This window comes from Rhinolophus sinicus, linkage group LG04, assembly GCF_036562045.2.
Source record: "Rhinolophus sinicus isolate RSC01 linkage group LG04, ASM3656204v1, whole genome shotgun sequence".
Lineage (NCBI taxonomy): Eukaryota > Metazoa > Chordata > Mammalia > Chiroptera > Rhinolophidae > Rhinolophus > Rhinolophus sinicus.
The window spans coordinates 108,468,355-108,489,163 of NC_133754.1; the positions used below are offsets into that span (position 1 = coordinate 108,468,355).

At 51.6% G+C, this 20,809-nt stretch overlaps 1 protein-coding gene across 3 annotated transcripts in view; it reads left to right on the forward strand.

Annotated features, from left to right (window-relative positions):
- The window catches only part of ROR2 (receptor tyrosine kinase like orphan receptor 2), a 230,511-nt gene that overhangs the window by 121,767 nt on the left and 87,935 nt on the right, over positions 1-20,809 (forward strand). Inside the window, exons 1-2 of one of the 3 annotated variants that reach the window (XR_012495647.1) lie at positions 10,346-10,530; positions 18,517-18,628. The exons of 1 other annotated variant lie outside the window; for it this stretch is intronic. Coding sequence is in view for 1 of the 2 variants with exons in the window: in XM_074330190.1 (XP_074186291.1) it covers positions 18,517-18,628 (112 nt within the window). In the remaining variant the exon portion in view is untranslated. Of the gene's footprint in view, positions 1-10,345; positions 10,531-18,516; positions 18,629-20,809 lie in introns of those variants that run through there. One more of the 3 variants, XM_074330190.1, reaches the window with a different exon arrangement.

Below are 20,809 nucleotides of genomic sequence, written 5' to 3' on the forward strand. Positions count from 1 at the left end.
GGGCTTGAGAACCTGAGGGTGGTGGGGATGAGCTGCAAAGCTGGGAGGGTAGTGGGCAGCCTTGATGAATCCAGCAGGTGTGAAATTCAAGGCATTCAGGAGATTGAGAAACCTCCCACAGGATAGGCAGCTGTGGGGATCCTCATACCTATGGGAGCTTTGGGGTGTCTTTGTGGTGTTGCATACCTGGGCCTGCCCTGAGAATCTGACCTACCTGAAGGTGACCCTCGTTCAGCACCACCCTGCCAATGTGGATGGGCCTCTTTATTTCCCCTCATCTTTTGATTACGAAAGTTTTCCAGTTTGTAAAAATGCTGAAGGATAGTGCAGCAGACACACGTAAAGTGTCCACCCAGATTCAGCAGCCCTTAATGTCATGCTATGTCTCTTGTTCTCTTTCCCTCTGCCCCCAGTGCACACATTTTATAAAACTGTCCACTGAAAAGTTTGAAGGTAAGTCGTTGACATCGTGACATTTTTTCCCACCTGATACTTGAGCATCTGTGGGGAGAAGAGACTTTTCCGTGAAGTGGCCACTGCCTGACCACTGGCTGACCGCCGCTGGACCCTTGTGTAGATCAGCTAGATCTGGGCCAGAACAGACATTGCTTCCCAAAACCACGCAGAGACTGTCTGACGCCTCCCCTGTACCCCAGGCAGGCTGGTGCCTGGGACAGGCTGTTGCCCTGCCTTGGACAAGCACATAAGGCGTTTTCCCCTTGTTGGGGTGGTCCTGTCCCAACACCCCGTCCATCCTGCCTGGTCCTGTACAACCCCTTAGCGCCTGCCACATGGTGCAGACCACACCCGCCCAGGATGCACCTCGTATGTATTAATGAATCCCCCTAATAAACTCTTAACATAATGATGGAGTTGACGGCCTCTTTTTCCTGTCTGTCAACCTGGGAAGTTTTACATAACAACCCACCTCCTAAGAATGACTTTCTGTACATACTAGCAGCCATGCCGTTCTGACATAGGAGAGTATTAACAGCCTTTCCATGGAATCCTCGAATACTGGATATTCACTCTTGTCCAGGTCTTCCCAAAGGGAGTTTTATTCCTTTCTTCTCCCCAAATCAGGATCCAGTCAAGGTTTACTCATCAATTTGGTTTTTATAACCCCTTGGTCTCCTGAATCCAGAACAGTGCCCCTCCCCCACACAGTTTCTTGCTCTATGACATCAACAATTTGGAAAACACAGGCTAATTTGCTTGTGGAATGTCGTGTGTTCTGAACCTGCGGGACTCCTTCCTCCCAGGGATGCTGTGCTGGATTCTCTGTCCCTTGGGCTTGCTCCAAGGCCGGATGCTTGAAGGGGAGTGGCCTGAGCACTGGGTAGATGCAGCGGGGCACTTCCGTCTTGTCGCACGCAGAGGTCAGGTGGCCCCACTAGCAGGGATGCTATATCCGACCACATGTGGTGGCCGTCCTCACCTCTGTCAGGGCATCTTGGTTTTCCGTCTGTTACAGTTAAGCAGTCTGCAGTCGCATTTGTACAGCCTGCCACCCAAGGTGAGTGCCTGAATCAGTTACTCCCTGGCAGGTTGTATAATGGTTATATACTCCTTTAGTCATTTTCCTGAAAACTCTCCTTACCCCAAGTTTTGAAAATCATCAAGGACTGATTAAAAAAAAACAAAAACAAAAAACTCTCAATGTATCATAATTACTTAAAGTCTCTGTTACGCTTCCTGCTACCCCCAGTGCCAGGGAGTGCGTCAGGCTGGTGTCTGTATCCTTCTGGCTGTCTGGCACAGCGGGGTCTCTGTCCCTGGCTTTCCTTTGCGTCCTCCTGTCTCAGACCGACCATCGGCCGTTTTCCTCAGGACCTGGTCCTTCATTAGCGGTATGCAGAGACTAGCATGCCGGTGCTCGGTGCGTGTGACCCCTGGGCTGTCACTGCTTCCCGCCTGCTCATGGCCAGCACCAGGAAAAATACGTTTTAAAAAATCAAGACTTTGTCCACATAGTTCCGACTCAAATTTAGTATCAGAATGTAGACCTCTACCTTTCTGTCACTTCCATGAATTCCCCACAGCCCAGTTCTGGTGGATGGTCTTTTTGCCCTGCCTTGAGGGTCTTGTCTTGGTTTCTGTTTAGTGGTGAGTTTGTAAAGCTGCCTTCCTTCCATCTCTTGTTTGCTCATGTCCCCCCTTTACTCTGCATAAGTTGAGAACCAATTTTGTGTAACATGCCAGGAAATACAAAGCCTGGGTCCTGGACTCAGGGACCGCTGGGCATTGTGTTTTTCAACCAATTTCTAATCATGCTCCCTTAGAGAGCAGACATTTCTGGGAGAGGGACAGCACCCCTCCCATTAGGGATTCACAGCTAGAAAGAACTTGTCCAGTTTCACTTTCTTGTAATGAGTTGCATAGAACGCCCCTCCCCAGTGAATGACCACCGTGGGAGTTACTGCCCCGTTGCTTTTAGGGTGCAGTGTACGCTGTCCACAGAGTGCGCCTGCCCCTCCCTGCCTTTAGGGTACCGTGTAGCTCTCCACAGCATGAGCCCGCCCCTCCATGCAGAGGTTCTCAGCTCTGCTGGCACCACCAACCTCCTTAAATGTCTGTTTCTGTTCTCACGAGCTCCTCACACCTCCACTCACCTGCCTCGTGGAAGCTAGACGGGACCTGAGCCATCTGGAGTTCCCCCTCCCAGCCCTGTGCCCTGTGGACCGAGCTCTGCTGGACTAGCTGTCCCAGGAGCACCTCAGAAGCAGTGCCACTGACTGACCGGACTGAAAACATTCAAGTGGACAACTGCTGGGCAGGCTGTAGGGTGGGCACGATGTAGGTTTCATCTTGTCTTGGGATGCGTAGGCAGGTGGTCACTGGCTCCATGGAAGAGTGCTGTCCACACCTGCTGTGTGGCCTCAGAGGGTCCATGCCAGGGTTGGCCTCAATCCCGTCAGATTTGTCCTTGGTGTCTGGCCCACTGCATAGGCCGTGACCTGGAAAACCGCCAGTGCCCGTGGAGAGACGTGACGGCTTTGTAGACGGTTTAAGTATTTCACCTTTGCACAGCAGTTCAGGTTAGCAGAGTGTTTCATGGGACCTGGACTTTTGTGTTGCTGGTTTCTGAAGAATCAATTATGAGGTCTCTGGGTTTTCCCTGCAGGTGCCTGAAGTTTCTGGATCTGGTGCTGCTGCCCAAGCTGTTCAGAGGGGCAGGGCCCAGGCCACCCCATGGTGGCTCACTCACCCACAGCCTGCCTTGCTTTACCGGTGCCTACAAGCTTCCAGGACACTGCACCATCCCGCCCTGGCTGGGTCAGGGCCACCCACACTCTCTGGTGAAGCGAGACAACGGAACCAGGGAGTGGCTGTGATGGGGAGTAGCTATTTCTAGCTGTGATCTCCAAGGACAGCAGACTTGCTCTGTCCTGAGGGAGGAAGATGCTTCTCTCCCTCCCTTCCTCCCCTCCCCCCCATGGTAATGGGTTTCATGAACATCCATTCTAAGCACAGCCTTTGGCTTTGTTTTCTGGGAGGTGTAGGAGAAATACAAGCCATGGCCTTGCTCACAGGGAACGTCCAGTACAATTCATGCTGGTTTGAATCTGTTTTTGTCTTTTTGCTTTATAAAGTGTTCATTTTCCCCTCTGTGACTTTCACAGCGTGCCTGTTTTCTTTCTCAGCCATTTCATAGATTAGAGTTAAGCCACTGTGTATTTTTTTGCTTCACTAGAACTTAGTGGCACTCAGATCAGGTGATTCTGCCTCCAGAGGTGGCCCCGGGCAGTCCTGCCCATGGGGGTGCCTCCAGAGGCCTGCTGCAGCCTCACCGTCCCTCCCAGGGATGGAAGTGGCAGGTGCACTGAGCAAGGGAACTTTGCTTTCTGATTTCTTGGGCCAGGATCCGCGTGCCTGGGTCTTGTAGACAGGGCTCCTAGAGCTCACATGGCGTGCCTGTGGTCGGTCAAGGACTGTGTTCCTCGGGCAGCTGTGGGTTTCCAGTGGAGGCCTGACCCCGAGATCAGATGAGATGGTCTTCCCCGGAGGAGGTGTTTGTGTCCTGGAGTGAACATCTGAGCCATGCTAATGCTTGAAGGAGTGGGAGGCTGTGCACCACACCCAGGCAGGTCAGCTGTGTCTGAGTGAGTCGAGTGGGTGACTGATCCGCCTCAGGCTGTGGGTGATACAGTGACAGGAGCCATGACAGAGGGGCTGCACGTGGGTACAGCAGCCGGACCTGTGGGTGTCGCTGAGGGAGCAGGTTGCAGTGGGTGTGGAAAGGAGATCAGGATCATGTGCAAAGCAGAGTGGGACTCCATGGTGGAGGGGAAGTGTCTCGTAACTAGAGGGGTTGGGCAGTAATAACAGGGCAGTATGAGTACCTGTCACCTACTGTATGCGTCTGCTCAGGCTGCTGTCACAAAGTGCCACAGGCTGGGCAGCTTAAGCAACAGACATTTAGTTTCTCACAGTTCCGGAGGCGAGAAGTGTGGGGTCACATTATGGGCAGGGCTGGTTTCTGAGGCCTCTCTCCTTAGCTTGCAGACGGCCTTCTTCTCCCTGTGTTTACACACCGTTTTCCTCTGTGTGTGTGTCCACGAATTTCCCGTTTATCACGACACGGGTCATATTGGAATAGGACCCACCCTAATGACCTCATTATAACATGATGACCTCTGTAAAGGCCATCTCTTCAAATAAGAGAACTGGGGGTTAGGGCTTCAGCATGTGACTTTTGGAGGACACCATCCAACCCATACACACATTTAGATTGTGCAGCACTGGCCACATACCGTGTATCCCCAAAAATTAGAGCCAGACCATCAGCTCTAATGCGTCTTTTGGACCAAAAATTAATATAAGACCGGTCTTATATTATGTAAGACCTGGATTTATATAAGACCGGGTCTTATGTTAAAATAAGACCAGTGTTATATTATATTATATTGCATTATCATATTATATTATATCCAGTCTTATATTAAAATAAGACCGGGTCTTATATTAATTTTTGCTCCAAAAGACGCATTAGAGCTGATGGTCTGGCTAGGTCTTATTTTTGGGGGAACACACTAGTAACCCATTGTGCTTTGAAAATCAGTGCCTACGTGTGAGGGAGTGAGTGGAAAGAATGTTGATGACTGACCCTCCCCATGACCTGTGTGCAGCTGCCCCTGTGACTGTCGGTCTTGGGACACGTCAAAGTCACTGGGCCTGTCCTCTCCTGGGCTGGGACAGAACCGCCTGTCTCCTTGCGGATCCCAGGACACTCCCACAGTGAGTTCTGGGCATTCTTTGTCACCCGAAGCAAGTTAGGCCTTTCCCAGGGAAAACGTCCACATTTGGTTTTTCCAAGTTTTCACCTGCTGTGGCCACAAACAAATGGGCAGCAGACACTGCTTTTCTTGGATTAGCAGAGCCGATGGATGGCGAGCTCTGTGGCTGCTTGGTTGCTGAAAGGGTTCCCCCACCCAGTTCCAAGGTGTGTGTGGAGGCTTCCGCACACCAACAAACAGTTCTGGGACGCCGGCAGGGAGGGTAAATGACAATGAACTCAGTTCTGATATGTGCCCAGAGACAGAATCAGATTCCACAGGGAAAGGGCCCAGTCCCACAAGACACCTTCCTCTCCCACCCCCCACCCCCACTTCAGACGACAGTCGCAAGTCCTGGGTGTTACTCGCACTTCTGACCAACTGGCTGTACATCAGAGTTTCCCACAGCCCCTCCTCGGGTTCAATTAATTTGCTAGAAATGGCTCACAGAACTCAAGAAAACCCATTTACTCACTAGATTATTAATTTATTACAAAGCATATTAAAGGATACAAATAAACAGCCAGGTGAAGATACGAAGGTCTGACAATTAAGTTCATGAACTTGTCCTAGAAAAAGTGCTACATGCCTCATTGCTGAATATCACTACTGTCACCTTTGAAGTACTCCCCTTGGGAAGCTGTGCACCAACACCAGTGCCAAGTCCACCCTTCAAAGCAATTTTGGAACTTTTCCTGGAATGGCCATCAGAGCTGTCGTGGTATTACCCTTGATGTCCTGAATGTCATCAAAATGTCTTCCTTTCAATATTTCCTTTATCTTTGGGTAAAGAAATAAGTCATTGGGGGCCAGATTAAGGTGAGTAGGGAGGGTGTTCCAATACAGTTATTTATTTACTGGCTAAAAACTCCCTCACAGACAGTGCCGTGTGAGCTGGTGCATTGTCATGATGCAAGAGCCACGAATTGTTAGCGAAAAGTTCAGGTTGTCTAACGTTTTCACGCAGCCTTTTCATCACTTCCAAATAGTCAACTTGGTTAACTGTTTATCCAGTTGTTACAAATTCATGATGAGTAGTCCCTCTGATATCAAAAAACGTTAGCAACATCATTGCAACAAGTTCGCGAACTTAATTGTCAGAACTTGTGAGGTCCCGAACAAAGGACTTTCTGTCTTCCTGGAGCTTGGGGCCCAGCATGGTGGCACATGGAAGCGTTCTGGGTCCCCAGCGTCAGAGCTCCCCTGAAAAGGGCCAGTGAGCTGTCCTTTTGGGTTTTCACGGAGTCTTCATTATGTAGTCATGATTAAGTCTTTTGACACTGGCAATTGATTCAACCCCCAGCCCTCTCCTCTTCCTGGTGGTCAGGGGGTGGGACTGAAAGTTCCAGCCCTCCAATCACATGGTTGGCTCCACTGGCAGCCCCCACCCTTAGGTGGAGTCTAAAAATCACCTCATTAACATAAATTTCATGTGTTTGGGAGATGTGAGCCAAGAACTATGGACAAAGACCAACTATGTCAGAGAAATGTATTTCCATCGTCTGAATGACCAAAAATATATAATTACATATGTATACATATCTTACAAATCACAATATAGTAGGCACCTTCTGTGGTTTGAGTTTCTGAACTATTTCTTATTCTCTTATATGCCAATTAGCAATAGGTTTTTCTTGAATCACTATTAACAAGTGGCAAAATCTAGTTAAAAAGTGTGTCTGACCCTGATTCAGAGGTCATTCCCCTTGTCAATGGCAGTTGTTTTTCTGCTTCTCCATGGGCAGGTCCCCTGGTCGTTTCTTCCTAGGTGACCTACCCTTGGAAACACACCCATGTCTGTTTTCCCTCTGCCTTCTCTTTCTGCATCAACCCCAGGGGCTGGGGCCTGCACCACTCCCTTCCTCAGGGAACCACCAGCCCCTCCCTGGCCTCCGGCATCTTCTGGAAGCTGAGCGCTCCCAGATACTCATCTGTAGTGCAGGCCTCATCACAACAAGCTCTTCCTTTCCCTTGGATACTTCTTGGTGTCTCTAGATGCCTTCCCTAAGATTGCTTTTGCTGCCTAGGATGAGTTATATGGTACTCCTGGGAGCCAGGGAGGGGAGCAGGGACTGCAGAGGACTTTAGAGCTGAGGACACACACCTGCAGCATCACAGGTTCTATCGGAGGGAAGGGGGTGGGTAGAGGTGTGATACCCAGGGGAGCCGGCCTCAGTGAGGAAGGAAGGGGAGTGGGTAGAGGTGGGTTACCCAGGGGAGCCGGCCTCAGTGAGGAGGGAAGGGGGGTGGGTAGAGGTGGGTTACCCAGGGGAGCCAGGGTCAGTCTGGAATCCTGGAGCATTTGTACAAAAACCTCAAAGGGAACCTTAAAAACAGCCCCGCCTGACTGCCCAGGTAGGCAGCTTCAGACAGCACAAGAGGCCCGGGCATGTGTAGCAGGGTGGAGGCCGCTCTACCCAGGCAAACAGATCTGATCAGAGGGGATCATGGTGGCGGCTTCTGTCGCCCGTGTGACCCCATCTGCACGGAGCGCTCTCAGGTCTGTTTGTTCTGTCCTCTCAGCGCTGGCTCGTGTCCTGGGGTTTCCTGGGCTCCCGGTCCCAGGGGTTCTGACCTCGCTGGTCTCCACAGGACCCTGGCATTAAACTGCCCAGCTCCCCAGCTGATCGCAATGTGCAGGCCACACTGCTCTCTGGTCAACCCCTGCTGCCCCGCCTTTATGTGAAGAAGCTGAGGCTTAGGCAGCTTGAGAGTGGGCCCAGAGCTGTCCCCACTTGGTGGCTGGGACAGCAGGCTGGAATGGATGTTTCTGTCTTTCAAAGGTGATGTGACGTGTTGAGGTGTCACAGTGGAGCTCAGATCATGCATACCTCAAGATGACAGCTGTCCTCGTCTTCTTTTTTTTTTACTTCAAAATTAATACGAATTTTGCATTCTCCTCCATTATGTACCCATGTTTTGATTTTTCAAATTATCCCCCAAATTTTGAGTTAAAAAGAAACAACACACTGTCTGGGAGGTATGTTTCCCGTGCTGCTCCTGACTTATCTCCCTCCAATCACACACACACACACACACACACACACACGGAGAGACACAAACACACAGACACAGACACACAGAGAGACAAACACACAAAGGCACACACATTCACACACAGAAACAAAGACACACACACAGACACACTGAGAGATACACATATACATACACAAGACATACAGACAGACATGCACACAAATACACACAGATGTAGATACACACTTGTAGACACACAGATGTAGACACAGAGATATATACATACAGAGAGGTATAGACATACACAGATGTAGACACACACACTCACACACAGACTTCTTACCACGACTCTGGGGCCTCATGGAGAGGATGCTGAGATGCCTGGCTGTTCCCTATATAATGACAACTCTGTGAGGTTGCCTGCTGGGTAAAGGAATCAGAAGCTTAGTGAACAGATGGAAGCAGCCAGGCAGTGGCTAAGGCTTCTGTGGGGTAATGTTTTGTTCCTGTACTTTAATTCTTGCCCCAGTAATATCATAAACTGTGCTTCCCCTGGGACCTGAGCCCTGGGCGTGTGCACTGTTGCCTCCCTGTGTCCCAGGCTCTGCCCCTTGTCCCTCACCACCCATCCGTGCCTGAAGAGAAGCTGGCTGTTCGGGTGGCTGGCTGCCCAGCGGTGGGCATTTCACTGCAGCCAAATCACCAGGCTCCTTTCTGGAGCTGAGGCAGGGGAGGAGGGCAACTTCTTTAGGGGCTGCTCGGGCAGAGCCGTGGGAAGCAGTGGGAAGCGTGTTTTCTTCATGGGGCAGGAAAAGAGACAAATGACGCAGACAACACAGAGCAGAGCAGAAAGAAGAGGCAGAGAGGGGATTCTGCAGTCTGAGAGGTCCTGCTTCCTGAACAGCTGTCACTCCACTGGTCGCAGGGTCCGGAGGTCAGAGTTCCCTAGAGCTGACTTATGTGGAATGGGTTGCGTCCATTGCAGCTAAGAGGCTAAAGCCAGCACTCCTGCAGCTCTGGGTGGGCCAGTTCACCACGCTGGTTGATGTTTTGTGTTTCCAAGCTGTCTCAGTCTGCTCGGGCTGCTCTAACAAAACATTGCAGACTGAGTGGCTTATAAACATAGACATTTATTTCTCACAGTTCTGAGGGCTGCAAGTGCGTGATCAGGTTCCGGGGAGAGCCCGCTTCTGGGTTGCAGGCAGCTGTCTTCTCACCATGTCCTCACTTGGTGGAAGGGGCGAGGAGCCTGTCTAGGCTCTCGTTTCTAAGGGCACTAACCCCATTCATAGGAGCCCCACCCTCAGGACCCAATCCCTCCAAAGGCCCCACCTCCTAACCCCGGTTACTGGCGATTGGGTCTCAACACATGCACTGTGAAGGGACATAAATATCAGACTACAGCACAAGTCCGCTGGGGCCATTGCTAAGTGCCCCTACATTCTGTCCTCTTCTTTGTTTTCTCTTGTATAAAAGGGTTAGATTTCTTTATAACCAGCTCAGGCAGTTGTTTCAGTTCCTTCTACAGAGAGCCACTGGGGCTCCTTTGTAACAAATTCCTCCTCCCTCCACCAAGAGGGCTGTTGGGAATGATTCAGGTTTCAGTGCACCTGGTGTCCAGGCAGTATGGGGTAGCACAGCGGGGGTGGGCTGGCAATGCCACGTGGCAGGGTGGGTGGCTGTGAGGCGTGGAGGAAGGGCACTCATGGGGACATGTGGCCTTTTGTTCTGGTTAAAGATATTACAAGATACTAGTGCCCTGGGAGTGCTGATGCAGGAAAAGTTGAGTGTTTCTGCCCGACTTGAATGAAAAGATATTTAGCTGTGCATATCAAAGAACAGAAATCTGTCATCTGAGAATTCTCTAATTTACAGTTATGTGACACAGATTTGAATAATTAGAGGATTTGATCACCAGGCATGTGAAACCTATACAAATGTTGGTCGACGTTGTTGGAAAGAAGTCAAACTTTGAGACTGTTTCAGCGAGTCATGACTCTTTAAAGGTTGCCACAAGTTGAATTGATTTAGTTTGGCAGAAACTACAAAAACAAACATGGAGTTTAGAAAAGCAAAGGCTCATGTGATCACAGCTCTGGCCCCAGAGAAGAGGAAATGCTTCATAAATTGCACCGTGGACCAGCGCCCAAGGCTCCCTCTCCCCCACCTGATAATTTTAAGATCCTCTGGAACAGCTCTGAACAAAAGCTGCGACACTGAAACAGCCTGCCCTCCCCTCCGCTGCGTTCTCTCCCACCTCCCATTAACAACCCACCAGGTTTGTGGTTTCTTTCTGCTTTTACTTCCTCAGTAAATCTTCATCACGGTAGTTAAACCCGGCCTTAACTTTTCTTCCGTTCCCATGGATACCAGATGGGGCCTGGGACTGCCCGGATCCAGAGGGGCGTGGGTCTGAGGGAGGGCCCTTCTCGGGGCGCGCTGGTGCCTGCCAGGTATGAAGAAGTGGGGTGCTGGCTGGCGTGCACCGCCTTCTCTGGCTCCTTGCTTAGACGGTCTTTCCTCAGATGAGACCACACCCCCCGAGGCCATGGTTACCCCGCTCCTGGCGTGGCCCCCTCAGCTGGCCGCGGGGCTAGCCTGGCCCTGCGAGCCTGGGCTGCAGCCTTGATCTCTGGATGCCGTGGACGGCCTCCCAGGCTTTTGGAGGCAGTTTACTGTCCTGGAATGAATTTGGGGAGGTGGGGACACACGCACCGAGGTCTGCCCCCACAGCTGGGCCCTGTGCCACTCCCCCAGCTTGACCTCAGAAGTGAAGTTGGACAAGACTGAAGCCCTGGGCCTGGCCAGCCCCCAGTTTTGTTGCCGGTCTTGTTTGAAGTGGGGGTGTCGGCGCTGCCCCCTGCCTGTGGGACGGGGGGAAGCACCTGGAGGCAGGCAGAGCAGATGGGATCCAGAGCCCCTGGGGCTCCCTTCCACAGTTGTTCATCTCTTCTTCAGAAATGCACAACGGCTTCAAAGTAATCCAGAAGCATCGGTGGTCAGTTAAAATATGCATTGTCACATTTTTAGAAGACTTAAGATAATGTCAACTTAAATTAGTACAGTTTGCAAGTGAATGGTTATAAGTAGTTTCAAATCCCATTTATAAGTGTCTTTTCTTTTCGAAGTTGGGCTCAAAACCAGTAACAAATGGTAAGTGGTAGTCATTGCCCCACTCTGCTATGCCCTTGCTTCCTTAGCTCATGTTTAAATCCTCTGTGGATTTTCATGTCATTTCCCTTGAAAAACACAGAACCCACCAATTCTGGAGGGGAGTGGAGACAGTAAACAACTGAAAAATAAAGGAAGTGATTGTGGGTAAAGGCAGCGTCCGTGAAGACCATAACGAGAAAAGGGTGTGAGGGAGTGATGGGGCATGCAGGGGGACGGGTGCCTTCAGTGAGCTGGCCCAGAAGGCCTGTCTGAGAAGGCGCTTCTGCTTGGAAACCAGGCTCACAAACAAGTGTCCACGTCTCGTGGCAGGAAAGAGCTTTGGTGCACCAAGACGAGCTGGGAGGTCAGAAAGAGGTAAGGCATGCCAGAGTGGGGACGGCCTGTGCCAGGGCTGGCGAGGATTTGGGGCTTTAGTTGAAGTAGGATGGGCGGCTCCATGGAGGATCTGAAGCAAGGAGGAGACATGATGAGGTTTAGCTTTTGGAGGGACCCCCTGTGGCTGCATGCAAACCAATGGGCTATCGTGGTTGAGTGTGGAAGTAGGGAGCATGGATGGAGACCATGTGAGGCAGGGGAGGAGGAGGAGAGAAGGAATGGCTTTGAGACCTGTCCTGGTGTAGAACTGAGTCCTGACCAACAGGCAGCCAGGAGTTAGGGGAGGACGGAGCAAGGTGGCAGCTGGTGTTGGTCTTGAGCAATGGGATCAGGTGGGCCGTTTACCATTTATTAAGAAGGGCTTTCTAAGGGAGGGAAGCCACAGGCGCTAGAGTTCTACAATCTGTCCGAAACCTGTTTCTGTGACCATGAGCGTCCTTAGAGAATGGCCATGGGGAGCAGAGTAACAGCAGCCCTCCCTGTGGGTGGTTGTTGCTTTTGTGTTATTGTCGTTGTTGGGTTTTTGAAATATACCCATCTTCCAGATGTCTGGGTGTTGATGATTTCCTCCTGCTCAGTTAGAAAGGGGCCCCAGAGCCACTCTGCATTGCAGAGTGGTGCTTCTTTATTTCCTGGGCATCCCATCACATGCTTTTGGTTTGCAGGGAGCTTGCACGAAGACCATCAGTTTCTCGAAGGCTGACAGTCCCGAGGTGCTGTCACGTTTTCCGTCAAGAATACCCCTTGATAGCCAGCAGGCAGTGTCTGAGCTAAGAATAGTATTTATACAGTTTATTTGAGGATTAGTGAAAATCCTGTAATTCTCTATGAGCCTGTCAAAAGCCCCAGGAGCTTGACTTAATGCTTCAGTCTTGAGCAAAATGCACTCATTTCACCTGTAAATATTTAATGTTCTCTTTGAAGCACCTTTTCTGACCCTTGTATTCTAATTGCCTTCAAGTTTATTTTTCAAACCATGTGATAACTTTTATTATGAATGAAAATGTCTGTGGTTTCTTTGCTGTTGAGAAGGAGCTGTATTGCTCTGTAATAACTGTTCATCAGAGAAAAATCATTTTATATATGCCATGAATCTGTAATATGGCATGTTGGAAGCCGTAGATCGTTTTACAATGGCATGCATATCATTTATTATGGAAAAGGGTACTTGACATTATTGGATTTCCTTCTTGAAACATAATCTATATAACCATGAACTTTTTCTTAAACCCATTACGTAAGTAGACCTTCACAATTCACTAGAAAACTTAAATTGCTTGCATTCACCAACCTCACTTAGAATGGTTACCATTTTTCTACACCCTGTGTTCTTTGAGAAGATGATGGGAGGGAACTTTGCCGAGTGACAAGCACTTTGAGTGACTCAGGGAAGCAGGGCTGTCACCGAATGTGTCAGCCTGGTGGGCTGCTGAGGAAAGCTGTGCCCAGTGAGTTTAGTTAGTGCCAACCAAGAAGGGCCTGGGCTTGAACTCAGTTGTCTTTGTTTTGTTTTTTAAATTCCAAAGCCCACATGCTCATTTTACAGCCATGCTGCAGGTGTGTGTTAATCAATCGACACCCTATATCCTTCTCTTGGGAGTTCAGTTGTCTTCCCACCTTGTCAGATCCTTGAAAGGCAGGAGGAACTGTCACTTTTATCTTAGAGAATGACTCAGGAGCATTGATGGAGTCCTGACTCAGGGAACTGAAGCTGACTTGTTTGCAATGTGGTGAAGATTGGTCCTGAGCAGCCGGCCTGCTGTGGGTATGGCTTATAGCGGTGTTATGTTTCTGTTCTATGTTGAGAAGTCATGGCTTGTTGGTGGCTCTGCAGACCCTGAGGGAAACCCCGAGAAGGTGACTGGCATCTAAGGACGACGGCCCTGCCATGGCCCTCGGGAGCCTGTCCTGTCGGCAGGGCTGGTGTCCTCTCTTCTCAGTGGAGCATGCACAGAGCTGTGACAGAGGCCAATCTGCGAGCGTCGGAGGGTTTCTATCCTCTTGAGTTGCCGACAAAGCCAGCTGTTACCCTCCAGAGATGGAAGATGCTTCAAGAACAGAGATATGTCAAGATTTCTTTTACTTTCATTTTTTTCCTCTTGCACATTTTTCTTCTTGACAGGACACCTTATTTAGCAATCTCTCCTCCTTTGGGAGAGAAAAGGAGATACAGTTCAGGATGATCACTGAGCGCCTGTAGTGCCCCGCAGGTCCTTGGCGCTCTTGTTCTGCCGTCTTTACGTTCCCTAGTGGATTTGAGCACTTCCGGTGTCCACAGGCCTTCTCACGCCATCTTGCAGGACCTTCACATTCCGGGTTCATAATCGCTCTCTTCTGAGGATCGCATGGCTAGGATGGGACGTCCGTGTGGAGGGGGAATCAGACAGTTCTATTCGGAGAACTTTCCAGAGTGGGTCCTGACTTCATACTGGCTGGTGCAGTTCAGCCAAGGGGATGGGGCATGACGGAATCTTCTAGAGGGCTTCACTGGGCTCCTGGGCAGGAAGGAGTTGGGTTCTGTGGTTGGATGTTTTCTGACATCCCACTGCCGTGTGGTTACTCAGAGATCCTGAAAGCAGGCCCCACAGTGTAGGCCTGTTTACAATTCACAAAGACCCTTTCTCGCGTCATAATTTCCCCTCTGTCCGTTTATTTGGCTGCTCTAAGCATGTGGGTTCAGAGTGGTGTTCCATAGACGGCAAACCCACCCGACCCCGACGCGCCAGCCCCAAACAATCTGGTTATTGTTTAAACAACCGGTGTAAATAATGAGCCCCTCCATTACCGAGAGTATAAATACATTTAGACAAGTAAGATTCTGTAGAGTGAAAGTTTAGGTTATGCGAAAACATCAACAGCTGTAATTTGTAGGTCCTTGTAGAGAGCGGGGTGTGAGTGATGTCAACTGCAGAAAGCCGACGTGTTGTTTATATATATTTTGTCATTGTGCCAGGAGGCCAGCCCTGTTATATTTCCTTCTCTGTGAATTAATCTTGAGGGGGCAGCACCTGCCAGAAGGAAATTTTTTTTGCCCCAAGTCAGCTTCATCTAGGTGGCGAGCCCTAACGAGCGCCCTGGCAACCATTAACCTTGTGCAGGGAGCGGTAGTTGGTCAGCTGCTCTTCTCCTAGGCATGAACGACTGATGAAACACAGACTACAAAGGCCTGTGATTACGGTGATGGGAGGACACATGAGAATGAGCCACAGCGTTGGCCCCCGGTCACGAGCCTCATGCTTTAGTGCTCTGGAGCCCAGGAAGGTGGGCTCTGCAGGTCAGCTCAGCCTGGGAGAGGATGGAGGGTTCTCTTGGTGAAAGGGTAGACTGCAGGTTCCCTCTTTTTATTTTTTGGCCAAGGTGGGAACTATCTGAAGACCTATAAAATTAAGTAGTTTTCTTTACAAGGAGAAGCGTGAGGCAGAGGTGCTGGGGTGTGAGGGATTACTGGTCACCGGTCATGCATACCCAGCTCCCACCCAAGGCCTGTCGGAGAGGGTCCCAGTGTGGGAGATGGCCACACACGTGTGTGTGCAAAGGACTACACACAGGTGCGGGCCTGACCATCAGAGGTGCTAATCCTGCCTTATGTTTGGGAATAACATTTGTGTCGATTTTCTGACACTGCAAATTGAATTCGTGGGTTAGCTTCTGAGGCCTCCCCTGATCTCCCCTTTCCTTAAAATGCTCAGCCCTAAGTGGGGCTGAGCATGCATTTGCTTTACAATTATGTACGTGGGAAAATGTGCAGATCAGGTGATCTCAACTACTGTTCGCTGAGTCTGCTCCATTTCTTGCACATCCCCATTTCCAGGAGACACTAACTGCTGGTTACACACACACACACACACACACACACACACACACACAAGGAGTGGAAGGGATTGTGTAGATTTTAGTAGAAAGGAAGACTCGAGAGAGTGGAACCCCAGGGCAGGCCAAACCAGAATGCACAGTGAGAAGGGAGCGGCGCCGTGAAGTGTGTGGGGAATTCCCCTGGCACCAAGGCCCTGTCTTTAAATTGCCTGGAATTTGCTTTAATCAGATACGGTAAACACACAGATGTGGGAATGGCTGTCACGAAGACAGAAGTTTTTATCCTCATGGATCCCTAGAAACAGGAGGCAGGGCCAGCAGGGCCCCACGGGGAAGCACCAGTGTCGGGCAACAGGCCAGGAAACATGGGCAGGAGTCTTTCTCGTGGTTTCCATGGGGAGGAATGGGCACGGCAGGGTGAGCAGGTTGGTGGTGGGGCTGCCTTAGTCCTATACGCAGCCCTGGGTGATGAGGGCAGGAGGATGAGGGTGTGACAGCCTTGGTTGGTTTGCATATTGGCTTGCTCCTCCCCAGGTGGGGAACAGTATCTCCAGGGTCAGCAAGGCCCCACATGTCAGGGAGGCTTCAGCTGGAGAAGGGCTGAAGGGAAGACCTGGGGGAAGAGGCCAGCTTTCCTCAGTGGGCTGAACAGAACCCCCGTCATACCCAGAAAACGGATGTCCACCCTTCGTCCATGTGTGTGTGGGCCCAGGCGCCACTGGAAGGGCACCCCAGGCCCAGCATTCCTGCCATGCCCCGGGGGGTGGGGAGGGGTGAAGCTGGTGGCCTGGTTGGGGAGCTGAAAGCACCAGAGTGAGGGCCGAGGTGCATGTCTGTAGGAGCTTGTGCCTACCCTGAATCCCACACCAGATCCCCTGTCGCCGGCGTCCCAGTCCTTCCACCCACCTCTCCCTGGCCCCAGGCAAAAGGGAACAGGCCTTCTGCTTCTGTGCTTGTCACCGTGTGGTTGACCTTCACCAGCTCCTCAGTCCTGGACGTGACACTGAACATCTTCCTTCTGCTGGGAAAAACGCTGTGACACTGCAGCAGAGTCAGCACTGCTGGTCCCCACTTCCCCCAGGAAGCTCTAAGAGAGCGTTTTGTGTGTCTGTCCTAGAAATGCTCATTCATCTTCGAGAACATAGCCCCTTCACTTGTAGTTTGTTCACTAGTGAATTGTCAAGTCTCAAGGACCTTTGTGCTGCAATATAGCTGTGCTTGTAGCAACGAACACCATGGGAAGATGCAGGCTCCAGGAAGCAGCTGGTGCGCCCACACACTGGACTCCTGCACTGCTGCCTGGACGCATGGGTAGAGAGAGCTGTGTCAGTGTCTGCACTAGCGCCGGAGAGAAGGGTGAAGGGTGCCTCCTGGGCTGCAGTGCTTGCCAGATCACCTAGGTGGAATGACAGTGGTCACGGAGAGGCAAGGTGTGTGAGCGCGCAGGGAGATACATATGTGTGTATGTATTGTCACAAAAATTGATTTTATTTGGATCATTTGGATTTATTTATTGAATCTAGTTGGATCACAGATATGTATTACCATACTGGGCATCAGAGTTCACTTACATATTTATAAGTATGTGATATTGATATGAAGAAAAAACAACCTAAATCGTTGTGAGAAAGAACAATGAGGAGAATTTCAAACCGCAGATTTCCGGCTGACGCTGTAATTGTGTGAGCCTAACTTAACCTGAGCGAGGCCGAGACGTTCAGGTAGGTACCGGGCTGCAGTGGCCCTTCCATATGTACCTGTGCCTCCCCTTAACTTTTTCATTAACACAGTTCTGGAAAAATAAGTCATCTGGGCCTGTTGTATTCTTAATCTTCTCCTCTTGAACATGAGGTGTCACGGTGTCCCATTTCCATGCACTGGAGTCTGGGCCGTTTGGAGGTGGGCCTATGGTGTCAGCTTGGGGAGACCCAAGCACCTCTGCCATTTGCTTCCTGTGGGTCATGCGTTCCCGCCACCCAGGCTGCTTAGAAGCAAGTGCTCCGTCCTCTCAGGAAATGGGCCCCGTTACTCACATCCCGCTGTGCACATGGTTCCCATGTTGTTACTGAGACCCTTGACTTCCTCCACCTAGTAATTGTGCCTTTTCAGGGACAAGCGGACCTCAGCAATTTCTTTCATGGCAGGGCCTTGGCATTCATTCACTGTTCCCTGTCCCTGTCCCAAGGAGCTGAAGGGCTCGGTGTGGAGTTGGGGCTGTTCATATGCTTCTAGCAGGGACTGCGGGCTCATCCTGAGGCTACTTCTTGTGGACATTTTGAAAGAGCAGTGGAGGAGTGAGCAGCTTTGGGCAGCAGAGGGCTGCAGGGGACCTCAGGGCCAGCCCAGCACCACCCTCTCCCTGCCCCCACCTTGCTTCCAGCCCATGTGGGCCTCTCTGCACCACTGCCCTACTCAGCCACCTGCCTCTCCTGGCGTCCTTACCTTCAGCCCTCCTGGTTCCCCACATGCCTGCTGCCCCCCACGCTGTGGTGGTAATCCCCTGTGTCCCATCCAACGTCTCCCCAGATTCTCACCCTCAGCCCTCCCCCTGCAGGGGACCAGCCGCCTTCCTGGCTGGTTTGGTGGTGTCTGGGTGCCTTGGGTGGGCTTCGGGAGGGCAGGGCTTGTTGCTGGCCACACCCGGTGCTGGCAGGTATGTGGAGGGCCAGCTCTGACGTCTGCAGCCGGGCAAAGAGGACCCCCGGTTGGATGGGCATTCCTCCTCTCCTCTAAGTATCCAGTTTACATCCAGAGTACTGACTGAAAGCGGACTATACATTGTTCTGGGAATAGCAGCCAGGTGAACATGACAGCAGCACTGAGCAGGGCTGCGAGGCCCTGCAATGACCCTGTCCACACTGCCACCCTGTCAGCACGAAGCCACTGCTCTTCTTTTTAAAAGATGCTGCATCCATTTGCTGTAACAAAGCTCCACGGACTGGGCAGCTTCAAGAACAGACTCTTATCCTCTCAAAGTCCTGGGGGCTGGAAGTCCAAGATCACAGTGTCAGCAGGTTGGTTTCCCTTGAGGCCTCTCTCCTTGGCTGGCAGATGGCTGTCTTCTCCCTGTGTCCTCATATGGTTTCCCTGGAGTAGGACCTCCCTGGTGCCCTCATTTTACCTCAGTTCCCTTTTAGAAATCCTGTCTCCAAGTACAGTCACATCCTGAGGTTCTGCGGGTTAGGACTTCAGCACATGGATTTGGGGGACGCAGTTTGGCCCATAGCATTGCCAACTTGAGAAAGCAGGGAAGTGAAACTCATTCTATCCACCTGGCAGACTGAACACCCGTCAACAGTGGGAAGCCGTGCTGGGTTTTTTTGCTCCCCCCTCTGTTATCCCATCACTCACACTTCTGAGAGGGCTCTGGCTGAGGGTTCTGCAAAGCGGCCAGGGCATGTGGTCTTAGGCAGCTCTGCCCAGCCCCCCCATGCAACTTGAACCTACCAGTTTCCTCCTCTAGGCCCCTCATCCTCACAGAAGTGGGGTCATCCCCAAGGCCTGCCCTCACAAGGACTGAATTCCCAGTGTGTGACCCACATGGCAAACAGTACTGGTCAGGCCACAGCTGGCCTTCCCGGATATCCCTTGCCTTTCTGTGCTCTCCGTCACCTTTCAAGCCAGAGCTGCAAGCAGAGATACCGTGGTCGCTGCTTCCAGGCTGTGTCTGTGACAGAGGCCACGGGGGTTGTGGTGGCAGCCCAGTGGACCTTGTGGCAGCCTTCATTCCTGGACACAGGTTTCTGACTGGGGTACCTGGGCTGCCCGCCTGTGTTCACATCCTGTTTGAGGTGGAATTTACCCAAGTCTTGGCCATCCATGGGCTGCAGGATGTCACGTGTGGTAGCTTCCACCTCCTGTGTGGCCCACACTGCAGCTCTGGGCTGGGTCACCGCAGCTAACAGTGAGAGCACAGGGCCTGGACCAGGCATGTGTCCGCTGGCAGCCAGCGGAGCACAGACGCGGGAGGAGGTCCCTGGAGGAGGCCCCGGTCGGGCTGCCGTGTTTGGCCCCTTCATCTCTGTGACCCTGTGCATCACAGAGAGTAATACCTGTGAAAACATCTGCTGTAGCATAATGCAAGGACACACCTGTCAGTCCAGCAGGTCTTCAGGTCTTGACAGAAAGCATTTGTGGCTGCTGCTTGTGTCTGATAGAGACCCTTGTACATGAGTGCTTCAGAACGAGCTTGGTTTTCATCGTGAAATAGGAGAGCTGTGAAAGCTTTTCAGAGGCAGGACCTGGTGCCAAAACACTCTTGAACTTCAGGAAATCGTTGTGCCTGTTCCAGATTCTGTCGCCAGGCAGTCTGAGGCAAGGTGGAAATGTCTCTGCCCAGAGGGTAGGCGGCGCCCTTGCATGGCCATGGGGGGTTGGGGGGTCATCCCTGCTGTCTCTTGCACTCTGGCGGCACCCAGCTGTCTTCGTGGCTGGGCATTGCTAGGCGTTGCCAGCACAGCCTGGCTGGTCTTTTACCTCTTGGTGCATATTGTCAGTTTTACTTAATGGCCACACATTGTGTGTGTGAGACAGGCACTTATTATCAGTTATAGCTGCCCTTACTTTAGACAGTGTTACTGGGTCAGGAATGCTGTCCAGCCAATTCCTAGTGGTGTCATTCCCATTCCGGTAAAGGTTAAAGGTTAGCATCAGCCATGAGAACACTGGGGCCGGGCCTGTGGGCACCGTGCTTTCCGCCACACATGATGCTGGGGTGCTCACTGCCACGGCCAGCCCTGGCTGCCCACCAGTCCCCAGAAACCTACCAGGAGGTGTTGCCACGTGTCAGCAAGTTGCTGAAAATGAATCATGCTGGTGAGTGCTGGCTGGCTGCTTGCTGGGGTTTGGGTTTGGCCCAGGATCTGCCACCCCCTTAGCACAGAGGCAAACAGCCATGAGGCAGGCCTGGCTCCTCCTGTTCATAGGGCTCCCCCTCCCTCCCTCCTCCGCCAGCCCTGTCCCTTCCTCTCCTCTTCCTTGCCCTACCCGCCTCCTCTCTCCTCCTTCTCCCTTCCTTCTCCCCACGCTACAGCAGTGGGGCCCTCTGGCTGCCTTTGGAATTACCTGGCTGGCTTAGAAGGTCTGGGTGCAGCCTAGCATGGGATTCTAAATCCCCTGAGACTATCTGGAGTGCCCCCAGGACTGAGAACCAGCTCTTCCCAGTCTTGGGGACTTGTGACTATGAGGGGACTGCT